The sequence below is a fragment of the Moschus berezovskii genome, chromosome 13 (assembly GCF_049115385.1).
Source record: "Moschus berezovskii isolate FMDL1 chromosome 13, NW_MosBer_1.0, whole genome shotgun sequence".
Classification (NCBI taxonomy): Eukaryota; Metazoa; Chordata; class Mammalia; order Artiodactyla; family Moschidae; genus Moschus; species Moschus berezovskii.
The window spans coordinates 11,842,724-11,859,033 of record NC_142472.1 but is presented as its reverse complement, the minus strand read 5'-3'; the positions used below and the strand labels follow the sequence as shown (position 1 = coordinate 11,859,033).

At 48.2% G+C, this 16,310-nt stretch overlaps 1 protein-coding gene across 2 annotated transcripts in view; it reads left to right on the top strand.

The window, feature by feature from the left end:
* Positions 1-16,310, top strand: part of FARP1 (FERM, ARH/RhoGEF and pleckstrin domain protein 1) — a 323,140-nt gene that overhangs the window by 290,368 nt on the left and 16,462 nt on the right. For both annotated transcript variants that reach the window (XM_055426586.2, XM_055426585.2), the window contains exon 17: positions 12,618-12,699. In XM_055426586.2, the coding sequence (XP_055282561.2) occupies positions 12,618-12,699 (82 nt within the window). The remainder of the gene's footprint in view (positions 1-12,617; positions 12,700-16,310) is intronic.

The following is a 16,310-nucleotide window of genomic DNA, read 5'->3' as shown; positions in this document are numbered from 1 at the left end:
TTTATCCATGATCATAAATCTTTAGCCTTTATCTGTGAAAGAGTGTCCAGCTGCTTTAAAAAGCACCTGCTGTCATTTATTTCCCCAGAGAATTTTCAGTAGCGTATCTTTCAAAGGTCCATAATTTTATTCATGTTTTCCATGAGGATGCCAGAAGCGTGTTAAAGACTCAGTGCTGGCGAGAGAGCACACAGTCAATATGGAGCTCCATCAGTGGACCCACGGCATACTGATGACGTTTATCGGGACTCAGTGTCCAAGTGTGCCATTCAGTTCAGCTAATCATTTCCTCAAGTGCATGATGAAAATGACCTGGCTTGGCGGGGATTCACGGCAGAAGGCTGAGTGTGAATGAGCTAAGTGTGAGCCAGTAGAATGAGAGAGAGATCAATGTCGGTTCTATCTGTGGCTCTCATCTCAACATAGGCTGCTCATTAAAATCACCTGGAACCTTTAAGAAGAAAAAGTATCTTGATAACCAGGCAGAACACCAGACAGTCATATCCAAATCCCTGAGAGGTAGAATGTAAGCATCAGTAGTTCCTAAAGCTTCCTGGGTAATTATTCCAATGTGCAGCCAAGGTCGTGAACCTCTTCCATAGACTGTGCCTCATTAGAAGGAGACCAAGGATTGCCCTTGGAACTTCAAGGCTCAGAGCTCCCTCAGAATACTGTACCCAGTTCTGAGTGTCACGTTTGAAATGGGCAATAGAATGCATTTCATTTTTTTTTTTTTTTTATGTTGGAAGTATGGGCATTTGGCCTCAAAGAGAAGATTTTGGAAAAGAAGATGGCTCTTTTCAGGCAGGTTGTATGAAAGAGGGTGTCAGCATCATCTTAGTTGTACCAGAGGACAAAATTTAAACAAAGGAGTGAGTTTCCAAAGAGGCATCTTGTATCTGAGCATAGAAAAGGGTTTCACAACAAGTGCAGCTTAGCGATGACAGGCTGCCTTCCAAGGCGGTCAGCTCCTCCGCCTTGGGGTTTCTGGAGCTGAGGTTGCCCATTTCCAGAAGCTACTTATCTATTGGGCAAAACCCCAAATCTGGCAGGGCATTAGGGTCACCTGGGGTTGGTGGACCAGTAGAGTTTTGAAAAACTACAGATTGCTACATTGCACCCAGCCCTCCTTTATCAGAACGTTGGGGTGAGATCCAGAAATTTGGACTTATTCAGGGCTTCTTGAGATGACTGTGATGAAGGATTTTTCTGGTACGACTCGTGTACAGTGTCTGAGAAATCAGAGACCCTGTGATTCTTTGGTTTGCATTTTACTTACACCTCTGTTTCTTCTGTAAGCAATGAATGAATGCGTGGGTGAGTGAGCAAGTGCCAGGCTTCGTCTGCTGGAGACTTGCAGTCTCAGGGGATGGGGCAGGCCCTCCTGTGGCTGAATGGGCCATGTCCAGTGAGGGCATCATGGGCTAGTTCTGTCTTTGAGGACATGTGGGCCATTAATGCCCACACAGAAGAAGCAACCCATGAGCAAATATGTTCAGTGAAAAGAAGGGATCACATTAAGTTTCTTAAGAAAGGTTGTTCTGGGTTATTGACAGATTGTGTGTGTGTGTGTGTGTGTGTTGATATTCTGAGATGGGAGACACGGACTGGCCCATGTGAAGTGGCCAGTGTCTGCATCCTTCATCACACCAACACCTGAGGTCCACGTCCAGCAGTCCTCATTCCCTCACCTATAAGACGAGACGTGGCCTCCACCTCACAGGGCTATTACACCAACTAAAGGAGACAGTGTCTGTAAAAGGCTTGGTGCCCTGTCCCCCACAGAGGAAGGGGGAAAGGCTGACCACTTTTTAATATAAACTGCTCCTATAAATTGACATCTTAGATTTAGGAAAAAGTTGCCATGAGAACAGTTTCTGCACACTCCTTTTCCAGACCCTCCCCTTGATGTCAGCTTCTTACATCACTGGGCACAGTCCTCAAACCTAAGAAACCGGTGTTGGTGGTTCTGTTAAAAAGCAAAATCTGAGCAAGTAAAATTGAAAGGTCTAATTGGCTCTATTGAATGATTCATGAATGGGCAGCGTCCCAGGTGGCAAGGTGGGAGGTGGTCCAGAAATGGAAAGGCTTCCCTGGTGACTCAAACAGTAAAGACTCTGCCTGCCAGTGCAGGAGACCTGGGTTCCATCCCTGGGTCAGGAAGATGCCCTGGAGAAGGAAATGGCAACCCACTCCAGTATTCTTGCCTGGAGAATCCCAGGGACAGGGAGCCTGGCGGGCTGCAGTCCATGGGGTCACAAAAAGTTGGGCACGACTTTAGTTAACTAGTGTTAAAAACTAACACTTTTAACTTTACAGGCAAAACAAGGAATAAACCACGTTATTTCAGATGTAGGTACCCTACCTAGGGGGGGTCTGTGTGGCAGATGACCTCATCTTCCTTTGGGGATCAAGAGGGCCCATGTGACCGATGACCTCATTGGTGCTGATCAATGGCTGACTGGTTAGGATGACCTTCCTGGGGGAGGCTTTGACTGTGGGTTTGGTTAGGTACTAAGTCTTTGCTTTAGCCCAAGAGACTCCATTTTGGGCCTGTCCTTTCTCTTTTAACACTACGTTATTAACTAAACTCCAGACTTTACCAGTGATAGTATTTTAAATTATCGTTAATGGAAATCTAAAGTTTACCATGTACCTCAAGGTCCCCCAGACTGGGGGCTTAAATGTCACTGCCACTGCGCTTTTCTTTGCTGCTCTAAGTTAGGCTGTCATATACTTCCATCAGCAGTGGGAAATTATAAGGCAGAAAAATTACCAGGACGTTTTCCTGTATGATTAGGCTGGAGCCTGGCTCAACAAACACACCTGCTCTTATCCAGATGGTACATTCACCCAAGTCAATGCTGGGAGAAGAGGCTGGACCATTTCATTCAGGCCCAAGCCCAAGTTACCCCATTTCTTCAGAAACAAGGAAACAGGTTCAGTGACTTCTGAAAACACACATTGTGCTTTTTCTATTGAAAGTGAGGACATTTTACTCAGCTTTTCAAACACATTCAGAGAAAGCCGCTAAAGATCTTTGGCCTTTGGGCAGGAGCCCCAAATTCTAGCCCTAAATGACTGGCAGGTGCTGGGCGCAAACTGGCCAAGTACATTCCCCAGAGATGGATGCAGACCTGCCCCGGGTTCTGCCGGGGATGGAACTCGGCTGGTGGGGAACTGGGCCCCAGGGAGGGGCATGCAAGGAGGCATGGGCAGGCTCTGGGCACACAGCTTCCAGAGGATCAGCCAGGTTCAGGAAAACAATGTGATTGTACCTAATGCCATCGAACTGTACACTTGTAAAATGGTTATGGTGGGAGATATTCGGTTTTATAGTGAAAAAAGAACTGTAAGTCACTCAGTCATACCCGACTCTCTGCGACCCCATGGACCGTAGTCCCCAGGCTCTCTGTCCATGGGATTCTCCAGGCAAGAACACTGGAGGGGGTGCCATTTCCTCCAGGGGATCTTTTTTCATTGTTCAGTCACTGAGTTCTGTCTGACTCTTTGCTCCGCCATGTACTGTGGCCCGCCAGGCTACCCTGTCCTTCACTGTCTCTCGGAGTTTGCTCCAACTCGTGTCCATTGAGTTGACGATGCCATCCAACCGTCTCATGCTCTGTCTCCCCCTTCTCTTCGTACCCTCCATCTTTCCCTGCATCAGAGTCTTTTCCAGTGAGTCGGCTTTTTGCATCAGGTGGCCAAGGTATTAGAGCTTCAGCATGCATCAGTCCTTCCAATGAATATTCAGGGTTGATTTCCTTTAGGATTGACTGGTTTGGTCTCCTTGCAGTCCAAGGGACTCAAGAGTCTTCTCCAGCACCGCAGTTCAAAAGCATCAGTTCTTCAGTGCTCAGCCTTCTTTATGGTCCAGCTCTCCCATCGGTACATGACTACTGGAAAAACTATGACCGTTCAGACCTTTGTTGGCAAAGGGATGTCTCTTTGCCGACAGTCTTTATCTCGCCACAATTTTTTAAAAATAGAAAAAACAAAATCATAGGGAATCCGATGCAGAAGAAGACAAGAGACTTCAAAACAGTGCTTCGCACACGAAGGTTACCATGCCTGTGGGTTCTCTGTGGGCGCTGCCAAGGGCTTTCCTGAATTAGCTCATTGGAACCTCACAGAGGTGGGCAGGTGAGCCTTACATGACAGGTGTGTTGGCTGATTGAACTGCCTCCATTCTGACCCAGTCAGCATTTGCAGACAGGCCTTGAGACGTTAAGTTGAATGTTAAGACCTTAGTTTGAAGCTAAAATGGTACCTAAGAGTATCATTTTACTCCCAGCAGAGCTTAGGGATTCAGAATGCAGCTGGCATGGGTGGGGCTTACCTGTCCAGGTGCCTTTCCACCTGAAGGCAGACCTCACAATGCAAAGTTTCACTTCTCAACAGCTTCCTCATTCTTGGAGGCACTTTTCAACTCCTGTTGTTATTTCCCTTAACTGCCCTACCACTCTGAGGTCCGTGGGCTTCGGTTTAAACAGGTGGGAAAGTAAAAACAGGCTTTTTTTTTCTCACCTTTCTTCGGTGACCCAGTGAGGAGGGTGGTGGGCGATGATCCCGGCTGGTCACTTTCATCCCGAGGTAAACTCCATGTCTTCTCTGGCCTGTGCTTGAACTTGGGGTCATCAGGAGCCAGGTGACCGGACAGCCTGTTGTCATGAGCTTGATGTGCACCGGCTCCCGCAAACAGGGCAGGAAGAGACACTGTTCATTTTCCTCGTTCTGTGGCCACCACCCCCAAAGGTAGCTCGCTCACCCTCCAGCAGGGCAGTTTCTCGCAGCATCCTCTTGTGGTTGGTTGAGTCAGGAGCTCACTCATCTGCCACACACATGGACACGCCCCTCCGCCCCTTCTCAACCCTGAGTGTCCGCCTCCCCACACTTCATCTCTAGATCCCCGAGGACAGACCAGACCCTGGCCACCATCCTTCTGAGAGGTTGCCAGTGGCAAGTAGTTCCTGTCACACCATGAAGCGCTGGCTGACTCTGCCAAGCAGGTCGTTTATGTGACATGAAAGCTTTGTTCCCCCCGAAGTGGATGTCTGTGGACTGTTTCCCACATCCACATAAAGGAAAGGATCTGATTTCCATATTATTTTTGTTGTCACCCAAGATCAAAATATTTGTAAAGGTTGACTGCGGAGAAGCCCTGTAATTATTTCATGGGGGAATTATTCCGGCCTCACACACTTGTTCATGGTTGGATTGATTCTTTCCTGCGCCTGCTCCTGTCATCACCATAGTGCGTTTACCACCAGCAATGACAACTTTGCTCATTTAGAGTAAAATCAGCTGTGGTGCCTTGTCTCATGGAACGAACGTTCTCGTGTGACAAGGGATCCCACTGTCTCGCAGGCTTGACATGCTCCTGCAGCTCCAGCCGCAATGAGTTTTTTATCCTGAGCAGGAAGTTAGAGTGTCGACCCTGCATGTCAGAAATCCCCAAGTCACTCTCGAATCCAGCAAGGTCAATTAACTGCATTGATTTTCCACCTGTAAAATTGACTTAGCCCAGCTCAGTAAGCTATGACTCCTCCTCCCTCCCTCCTCCCCACCAACCTCCATCTTTCCGTCTCTGAATTCCCAAGACATTTACTAACTTTTCTGTGTCACCCGCCCATCCTGGTTCACCTGGAATCTCAGCTCCTGATGTGCAAGTTTCCTCCAGGCAGACCTGCTTCTGGGTCTCAGAGTCTAGGGTGGAACTCCAGGTGACGTGTGCCTGTTAGAACAAATGAATGGTTTCTCATTGGTAAACTGCATCGCAACTCTTGTTAAGGCTCATTTTTATTTAGGGCTTCCCTGATAACTCAGTTATCAGGAGAAATCTGCGTGCAGTGCAGGAGTCCCCGGTTCCATTCCTGGGTCATGAATATTCCCTGGAGAAGGGATAGGCTACCCACTCCAGTGTTCTTGGATTTCCCTTGTGGCTCAGCTGGTAAAGAATCCGCCTGCAGTGCCGGAGACCTGGGTTGAGTTCCTGTGTTGGGAAGATCTCCTGGAGAAGGGAAAGGCTACCCACCCCAGTATTCTGGCCTGGAGAATTCCATGGACAGCCCATGAGGTCACAAAGAGTTGGACATGACTGAGTGACTTTCACTTTACTTCATTTCACTTAAATCCTTTTATGCCTCATCTTCCACAGAGATTTTGAGACAGTTAACAAGTAGAAAACAATATAAGATAAGGATAAGCAAAGACATCGAAAGTGCCATATGGTAGCCACTAGCTACTTGGAGCAGTTTAAAATAATTTAAAAATTCAGTTTCTCAGTAACACGAGCCACATTTCAAGGGCTGTTAGACCCACGTGGCTAGTGGCTGCGTTTAGGACAGCAGACGTAAAACACATTTCCATCATCATAGAAAGTTCTTTTTCACAGCATTGGGAGGTGCGAACTATTGGGTATAAGATAGGCTACAGGAATATCTTGTACAATATGGGAAATGGAGCCAATATCTTGTAATAACTGTAAGTGGGTTGTAACCTTTAAAAATTGTATTAAAAAGAATTCAAGTACTCATTACACCAAACACAGGGCCCACCACGCAATAGTTCTTGGTTTCCTCTGGGGTAAATCGTAAAGATTATTTAGTTTGTTGTTGTGTTTCAAAGGCCCAAAGCAGAAGGGTGCCTGGCAAATGATGATGGACCGTGCTTTTACACTTAGAAAATCTGTATTCACATGCAAAGTCTGCAACATGTTAATATTAAAAATAAATACCGTTAGTGCTTCCCACCAGGGAAGCTGTCCAGAGTCATTGAGGTTGTATTCAAAACGCAAGAATCAAGGACAGGCCATCAACTCAAGGACAGGCCACCTGAGCCCTCTGCTCCCTGCTTCAGGCAGTTCTGCTTCTCTTGTGTAAAAGCTTTTGTTTGAAAATATTTTCACTGGTTTTTAAAAGAAGGCTGTGCAAAAAGGGTTTAAAATCATTGCTTTCAAATTAAACCATGAAACTCACTGGAGACAAGGCAGTGTGATCTACCTGGAAAAAAGCTTGGAAGAATACATGGTGGAAGGAAGTTAGGGCAAGATATGGATCGTGGGTATACCGTGGGGGTCAGTGCATGTACACTTCTTTGTATAAATTTATTTAAAATTTCATCTTTGTTTCAAAGGCAAGAAAAACACTTTAAGGACGCTGGGATCTTCCCCCTGTATCCTGCCCAGATTCAGCTTCCCTCTGTCCCTCTAGGGAGCCAGTGGTGGTTGGTAATTGTTTCCTTTTAACACAGGAGTAAAATTGCCTGTTCTCAGGCATACGAGGAGCTATTTTTCTTGAATTGTCTGCCTTATTCCTGTCTATATAGCCCACTGTGCTTTAAGAGCAAGCTACCTTTTTGTTTGTTTAGAAAAATGGAAATGATTTTTCCAATTGCAGGTGAATTTCTGCTGGAACACACTTAGGCCACTGATGAGTTTGAAAGTGCCCTTCTGCTGCGCTGTGTTTTAATACATGGCCGTCAACAACCAAACCCAGGTCTCATCTGGTGCTATCAAGCCTGCTTGTGAGTGGGCTGTAACTCTTGTGCCTCGTATTAAACTGGACCTGGTAAACTTGGAAGAAGAAAAGCTATAGCTTCAGGCAAATCTATAATGTATTCATAGCTGACAAGAACAAGGTAGCTGAGGACTTGAGGCTGCCGTGTCCACCTGAGCCAGAGGACAGGGTGGCCATGTCCCTGTCACTACTGGGGGGAAATAGTGTACCCCAGCCCAGCAAGAATGCCTCACAAATGCCTTCCCTGCAAGTGGCAATGTGAATTAACGTTCATATTCATGAGGTTTCCTCTCCAGGGATTTCAAAGGCTATTGAAATTCATCAAAGAATATTGAAATCCACATCTATTACATGGAGCTAATATATATACACACACACAGATGAAATCTATTACTCTGGCTAATTTGTTGCTTTTTGAGCCCAGCTGCCCTTCCTACCCTGCATATTAGTGGAAGGTTTCTCTTTACTCCTTTGCTCACTCACATGTTCTTTTATTTACACAGATACACATAGACAGGCAGATACATAGATGCATAGCTTCCCAGGTGGCACTCGAGATAAAGAACCCACCTGCCAGAGCAAGAAGTCCCCTGGAGGCGGGCGTGACAACCCACTCCAGTATTCTTGCCGGGAAAATCCCATGGAGAGAGACGCCTGGCGGGCTACAGTTCATAGCGTTGCAAGGAGTCAGACACGACTGAAGCAACTTAGCACAATAACAGCACGGATACACATTCAGTTCAGTTCAGTTCAGTTCAGTCGCTCAGTCGTGTCCGACTCTCCGCGACTCCATGAATCACAGCACGCCAGGCCTCACATACACAGACATAATTACAGCCTCTCCCCCGCCCCCACTTAGAATCATAGGAACCACAAGGAACAGTAAGAATGAGGGCATGATGTTTGTTTGTTTTGCAAACGAGGCCTAAAAATTCACAAAGTTAAATCTATTTTCTTGGAGTCAGAGAGCCCCCTGACCCAGCGCTGAGTTGGAAAAGTCAGCCCTTTTAGCTCCAAGCTGTGTGGTTTTGCTTTTATGTTTTAATCTAATGAGCTGATTCTTTGCTTTGTTGTGAGAGGGAGGAAAGGGCGGAGCCTTGGTCTGTCTGTAGTGGTGAATGAAATGTTTACAGAGGGTCTGGAAGAGTCAGATTCTGCGCACGTGTGTGTGTGTGTGTGCAACCTTGTGCTGAGATGAGATAACACATAGTTGTGCCCTGGAGCACGTTAATCATGGTGCACAGGTCAGAATTCAGCATCTGGGAGGCTTCTTGGTACATGGGTTTCCAGCGTGAAATTGTCAAAAGAATTTTCCGCTGCATCGTCGTGCAGTAATTACCCAGACAGTGAATATGCGGCCCCATCTTCCCAACAAGGACCCTTTTCTTGTGAGGTTAACTTCCAGAGGCTGTTCCGGAAGAGTTGTAATTACTTTTCCATGTTCTCCATAATAAAGTGACCTTTTAGCTCTTTACAGTAAGGCCAGTACACTGGACTTGAGGGTTTGCTGGCGTTGACGTGTAAGGGAAGCATGAGCATGACGGTAATTCTCCATGGAGCAGTAGGAACGCAGGTCCCGTCCCCTCTCCCAAGGGCTGACTCCGTGTTCTGGGACCAAGGAAGGCTGGCCCCTGCTGCGTGCCAGCCTAGTTTCACCGCGTGGCCTCAGTCTGCCCCGACTCGGTGGATTGACTGGGCACAGAGGATCCGTGATGCTGTCCCAGAGCAGTTTCCCAAATGCAACAAAGACTCTGAAAACTGAGGGGAACAGATAAGGTTCTGCCGGCCAGCCGAAGCCGGAAGGAAGGTCCCCCTTGCGTCTGGGGTTTTAACATCAGTGCACTTCTCTTTTAGTAAAGAGTTGGCAAAGGAAGAAAGGAAGTGACGTCAATCCAGCTTGGCCTCCATCACCACTCCCTGCCTCTCCTCCCTGCCTGCTCCGCTGCTCCTGGTTTCCCATGGGTCAGGATGCTCTCTGTGAGAGACAGAAGATTGTTCAGTACCAGTGGGAGCCGAGACCCCCAATTCTCCCCCCGCCCAGTCCAGAGCATCCTCACTAAAATATCTAGATGATGTCCTTTGGGTGAACTGAAGACCTGTCTCATGCGCGTTGTCAAGTGGCATGCCCATTTTGAAGTTTGGGGTCAGAGATTTAGGTTCTGAGATGATAGCTGCATACCTGTAAATCAAGCATAAATTGTGCCTTCCCTCTTTTTATTGAAACCAGGCTGTTATAGCTCAGTAATTCGGTCCTCCTTGGTGGTTCAGATGTGGTGGGGAGGGAAGGAGAATTTCCCAACTCCTAAGAGAGCTTCCCTGTGATGCTGAAGGTGTGAGGTTGGGTGGTTCTGAACAGCAGGAAGCTTCCGTTTCTGGCAGGAGCTCCTTCCTGCCTGAAGTGTGTAAGGAGAAGCAGCAACCTGTAAATTCACAACTGCACCCACACACTCACACAGGATCCACAGAATAGCCAAATGATAAATATCTTTGTTGTGACCCAATTAAGAACCCATTTGCCAAAAATACCACACCCCTGGAGCTGATGGGGTGGAGTAATTTCTGATCATGAACAGAGAGTTGAATGCTGTCTCAGGAGGGGAAGGGAAAGTGTTAGCTGCTCAGTCGTGTCCAACAACTCCATGGACTGTAGCCCGCCAGGCTCCTCTGTCCGTGGGATTCAACAAGCAAGAATACTGGAGTGGGTAGCCATTCTCTTCTCCAAGGGATCTTCCTTGTCCAGGATCGAACCTGGGTCTCCTGCATTAGCAGGCAGATTATTTACCATCTGAGCCACCAGGGGAGTCTAGTCTAAGGCAGACGCTGGCGCATTCTCCACCGAGACTGCTCTTTGAGGGAGAGTGACCCGATGGATGGGGATGAGGGAGGCAGACCAGTGTGGATAACTGAGGCTCCTGGCTTGAGGCTTAAGGCAGGACATTTGCTTCATTAAGGAACGAAATGGAGGAAGGAGATGAGATTTTGGAAGCAAGATAAATACCTCTGTGCAGAATCTCTTGAATCTGAGATTCTTATGAGGTGGCATCCCTTGGAGCTTAGTTGGTAAAGAATCTGCCTGCAGTGCAGATTCGTGGGTTTGATTCCTGGGTCAGGAAGATCCCCTGGAGGAGGAAATGGCAACCCGCTCCAATATCCTTGCCAGGAGCATCCCCATGGACAGGGGAGCCTGGCGGGCTACAGTCCATGGGCTCGCAAGAGTTGGACACAACTGAGTGACTAAGCCACCACATATACTGTGGCATCTTTATATCCACCACCGTGAGGTCACTCGGGCAGTGACCTCTGAAAGTCATAAAATACAGGGCCTGGGTCAGTAACTACATAGCTCATTGAGGTCGTAGATGTGGCCTCGTGAGTTGAAACCATGGAGACTAGAGAGGCTTGCTTAGGGAGAGGTAGAAATGAAGAGAGAGAAGATAGCCAGGGATGGGTTCTCAAAACACAGAAACGGATTAGGAATGGCCTGAAGAGGCGGGCTTGGCACACAGGACTGAGGATGTGGGCTGGAGAGGAGGCTTCCAGAAGCCAGAGAGCAGGGCCAGGGCGTTTGGGACCAGCCAGCCGCGAGTGGGTGACCAGGAGCCGGAGTAACGGAGTAGGTGACTCAGAGGTCAGCGGCAAGGTTGCACAGAACCAGTTCAGGCAGTGGCGAGAAGAGAATCCGTACTTTCATCAGAAGAGACGTGCATGTCATTAAGGCCATCGGCCAGCCTGTTTGCTTTGGCAGCTAAGAGGAAGCAGAAGGATTGAGGAATTCTGCATCGGGGTGGAAAAGAATGGAAAAGGTTAACGAGAGGACAGCCCTTCTAGAAAAACGATACAGATGAACTTATTGGTAAAGCAGAAAGAGACACAGACGCAGCGAACAAGTGTATGGACGCCAGGGCGGAGAGAGAGAGGGTGGGGTGAACTGGGACACTGGGGCTGACATATACCCACTGCTGGGTATGAAATAGGTGACCACTAAGAACCTACTGCAGAGCACAGGGAACTCTGGTCAGTGCTGTGTGGTGACCTAAATGGGAAGGAAGTCCAAAAAAAAAAAAAAAAGAGGGGATATGTTTCTACATGTAACTGATTTACTGTGGTGTGCAGTAGAAACTAACACAGCATTGTAAAGCAGCTATATTCCAATAAATATTAATTAAAAAAGAGAAAGACCCCGGCAGGGGCTGGGAACATCGTGGGTACCCTCGCTCCTTTTGTTTTATAGAAGCTTTCATTTAAAGGGGGGTGATGGTGGTACCTGGTCACAAGGCTGCCAAGAGGATTCAGTGACTGGTCAGTGCTATAATATGCTCAGCACGGTGGTCAGGGGTCAGGAACCGAAGCTGCCATTATTAATAATATTGCTTTACTCACTGCTGTTTAAGCCCCTAGATTATCAATGTTGGATACAGCCTAGAGCCAAAGAGAAATTAATATCTACCCAAATGCTCCATTCAAAACACCCATATCTTTGTCATCCACCACCCAGCATGTCCAGGGGACCCCTGACCCATCTCAATACCTGGAGCCCCATCCTGCCCTGTTTTGGGTTGTTCTTCACATACCCACCTCTGTAAGGGGATCTCCTGCACTCCCTCAATTATATTTTTCTCTTGCCAAGGGCTTTTCACACAGCCCTTTGTCTGCCTCAGGTAAGGACTCTTGGGAGCAGAAACCTTGATTTTTGAGGCTAAGCCTGGCTTCTTACAAGTGTCTGTTAGTCCCTGTCTGTGAGAAACAATCAGTTTCATGGGCTTGTTCCTGCAAGTCATCTCCTCGTTGTTCTAACGCTGAGAAAATCACCCAAGCGTGGATGGAAAAAGAAATGAAAAATGAGATCAAATTAAAGTGAACAGGAAGTGGCTCTTCCCTGCCGCTTTCAGAGCACAAGTGGACTTCTTTGTCTGCAGAAGGACTAGGGTCATTTTGAAGTCTCCTTCTAGCGCTGATGTCCTGTGATACAGAGAAAGGAAAGTACAGATAGCTTAGCGGATTGGAAGACCTGAAGGCTGATGGTTTGTCATCTGGGGCTGGCGCGTTGATCCGGTCATGTTTTCACTGCTAACACTTTGGTTTCCAACCCTTTGCTCCCAGGGAAGGCCGCTCGAATGCCCACATCAGAGGAGATTACCAAAGAATCGGAGACGTGATGCTGAAGAACATTCAGGGGATGAAGGTAAGCTGCTGGGGGTGGGGCTCCCCGGGAAGATAACTAGGACTGTGATCCCCGCCTGTGATTCGCATCTGCATATAGCACAGCCTTGGGGGAGCTCCTGCCTCCTCTGGATAATTTTATTTGGTGGCATAAAAGAAAATCCAGTCATTCTGGGGAACGTATTTTCAGTACTTTTCCAAATCTCTGTGTTGTAACCAGCTGCTGCTAAGTCACTTCAGTCGTGTCCGACTCTGTGTGACCCCATAGACGGAAGCCCGCCAGGCTCCCCTGTCCCTGGGATTCTCCAGGCAAGAACACTGGAGTGGGTTGCCATTTCCTTCTCCAATGTGTGAAAGTGAAAAGTGAAAGTGAAGTCGCTCGGTCGTGTCCGACCCTTAGCAACCCCACGGACTGCAGCCTACCAGGCTCCTCTGTCCATGGGATTTTCTAGGCAAGAGTACTGGAGTGGCTTGCCATTGCCTTCTCCGAACAACAGGTATTCTCCATGAGTCCTTTGAAAAAAGCTGTGTAGACAAAACAAGGGTTGACTGAGCATTTCACTGGAAGTCAGTTGTTTTGGCTTCTTGGACAGAAATACTGGAATCAGAGCTATGTAGGAATTCCAGGCAGTTCTGTGACTTTCAGTCAGTTTTTAAGGTAAATATGTTTTTGACCATTAAGTGATATCTAAGTGACACCAAAGAATGAAAGTCTCCCAGAATGTCGGGACAGAGTGAGCCAGTAGTCTGCCTCTTGTTTGAAATCTTCCCACCTCTTAGGTCTGAAATTTCATTTTTGCCTTTCGTTCGAATCCATTAGTAATTCCTTTAAAAATGGAATGTTTTAACTCAGACAAATTATCTTTCAAATATGAATACGTCTCTGCGTGTGTGTTAGTCACTCAGTTGTGTCTGACTCTGCAACCCCGTGGACTGTAGCCCACCAGGCTCCTCTGTCCATGGAATTCTCCAGGCAAGAATACTGGGGTAGGTAGCCAAATCAACCCTGAATATGCATTGGAAGGACTGATGCTGAAGTTGAAGCTCCAGTGCTTTGGCTACTTGATGCAAAGAGCTGACTCATTTGAAAAGACCCTGATGCTGGGAGAGATTGAGGGCAAGAGGAGAAGGGGGAGACAGAGGATGAGATGGTTGGATGGCATCACCGACTCGATGGACATGAGTTTAAGCAAGCTCCAGGAGATAGTGAAGGACAGGGAAGCCTGGAGTGCTGCAGTCCAGGGGGCCGCAAAGTCTGCGTCCATGGGTCCGACACGACTGAGTGACTGAACAACAACATTCATTCCTTTCTCCAGGGGATCTTCCCAACCCAGGGATCAAACCTGGGATATCCTGCATTACAGGTGGATTCTCTACTGCCTGAGCCGCCAGGGAAGCCTAAATACATTTGTAGTTAACATTTTAAAGCAATCTTCCTGTATCTCAACCTCTGAAGCCTGTCTAACAACCTTAACTAATAACTAAGCTTGTTGTTTAATCTCTAAGTCATGTCTGACTCTGCAGCCTCTGTCCATGGGATTTCCCAGGCAAGAATACTGGAATGGGTTGCCATTTCCTTCTCCAGGGGTTCTTCCCAACCGAGGGATCAAACCTGCGTCTCGTGCATTGCTGGCGAATTCTTTACCCCCTGAAGAAGACAGGTTGCTTGTCCCATCACCATTTCAGTCCACCCAACCATCCTTCCGTCTGTCTATATCTACCATCCATCCATACTAGCTGAGAGCCTACAATGTCTAAATCATTTGTAGAGTTACAGTTATTGTTGAGGTTTGAAAGTGTCCCACCCCTTGGGATAGCCCCAGATTTCTCCCTGTTTACCAGCTCCCCTTGCGACCCTCCCACGGAAGGATGCCGTTGCTTAGACATCCACGCTCTTCTCCGGTCACCTAGCACCTAAAACCTCCTGAAAATAGACCTGATTTCTGCCCAGGGCAATTCTTCCCCCTCCGTCTAGTGAGCTGGCATTTTTGCATTTAGTCGGCTTCCTTGGCTGTGCTGGCATTTTAATTACTGTGCCAACGCCACAAGCGTTTATGGCGAGGAACTCTGTGCAAACAAAATAAAAATAGATGGGGAAGCTTAGACTCTGGCAGCGTTTTAGAGAAATTGGTTTTTCTTTTATTTTTATTTTTTATTGTGGCTGTTATTGTCGGTTATAGGGAATTTTTATATAGCATGGAGGGGAATGGCCGAAGGATCTAGAGAAGTGCCAACATTGGCACTTTTGTCCGCAGTGCTTCACACAGGCTCCAGCTTGCAGTCTTTCCTGCCCATCCCCCTACCCGAGCGTCCATCTGCACATGTGCAGATGTTCAGCAGGGCTGGGGACATCACTGGCTTTTGGCCCCAGACCCTCCAGATGGGATAAGCGAGCCGGCCAGGGCTCCAATCCCGCCTAAAAGTCAGAGGCACCCAGGTGGTGATCTCTCACCCGGGCTGAAATGTTATACTGGCAGCATCAGCATTTCACGGTCCACACACGCAGGGGTGGCCCTTGCCTTGCAGCTGGACCCTTCCCCTGTCGTCTGGGCAGTGACCTTCCTCCCCAGGCCCGGTCACCTCCTGCCCCCTCTCCTTGTTCATTTCCTAGGGCTTCCCTCCCTCTGGCTCTCCGTTCTCTTCCCCGTGACTCCCCGGCTACCTCTTATCCTCCCCAGCCACTATTTACATCACGGCCACCCTGATGAGGCTCCAAACCCGCCTTGTCTCTCTGTGATTTAGAGAATACAGTCCAGACTCTTACAGCCTTCCCTGGACAGTTTTGCCAGATCCCTTTCCCCCTCCACCCACCCCACCCCACCCCACCCTTCATATTCTAATCTGTGCTCCATGGACCTTGCAGCCACCTCTCCAGGCACTCAGGGCTTTGCAAGATCCCTGCCTGAGCGGGATGCCTGCAGTGGTTCATTACTCATTACTGCAGGCGGGCAGCGGGCCTCCTGGAGGCGCTGACTGTGTGTATCGGGCCCAGAGTATGTAGTGATGGGATGGACACTCTCAAAAAAAGGGATTGCACGTGTGCAAACACTGCACAGAGCTACATGCACGCACGCCCATGCACACACTGACATACACACACACGCAAGCTGAGGGTGTGTATAACCGGCTGAATGAACGCTGGACTGTCCCAGCGTCAGCATCCTGGTTGGGCTCCAGTGCTGTAGTTAGACAAGATGTGAGCAGGAGGGGAGGCCGGGGAAAGGATGCGTAACACCCTCTGCACTTGCCTTTGCAACTTCCTGTGAATCTATATGGGGCTTCCCTGGTGGCTCATCAGTAAAGAATCCACCTGCAATGCAGGAGATGCAGGTTTGATCCCTGGGTTGGGAAGATCCCCTGGAGGGAGGAAATGGCAACTCACTCAAGTATTCTTGCCTGGAGAATCCCATGGATAGAGGAGCCTGGAGGGCTACAGTCTATGGGGTCACAAAGAGTCGGACACGACTGAAGCAACTCAGCACAGCACGCATGAATCTATATATTTATATTTTTTAAATCACCAAGTAAACTCAACAGGGAGACCACGTGACGGGGGGACAGGAAGTCCAGGAGGAGGAGGAGTCACTAACTCGGCCTGGAGAGCAGGGAAAGACTCAGAGCTGAGCCTGAAGG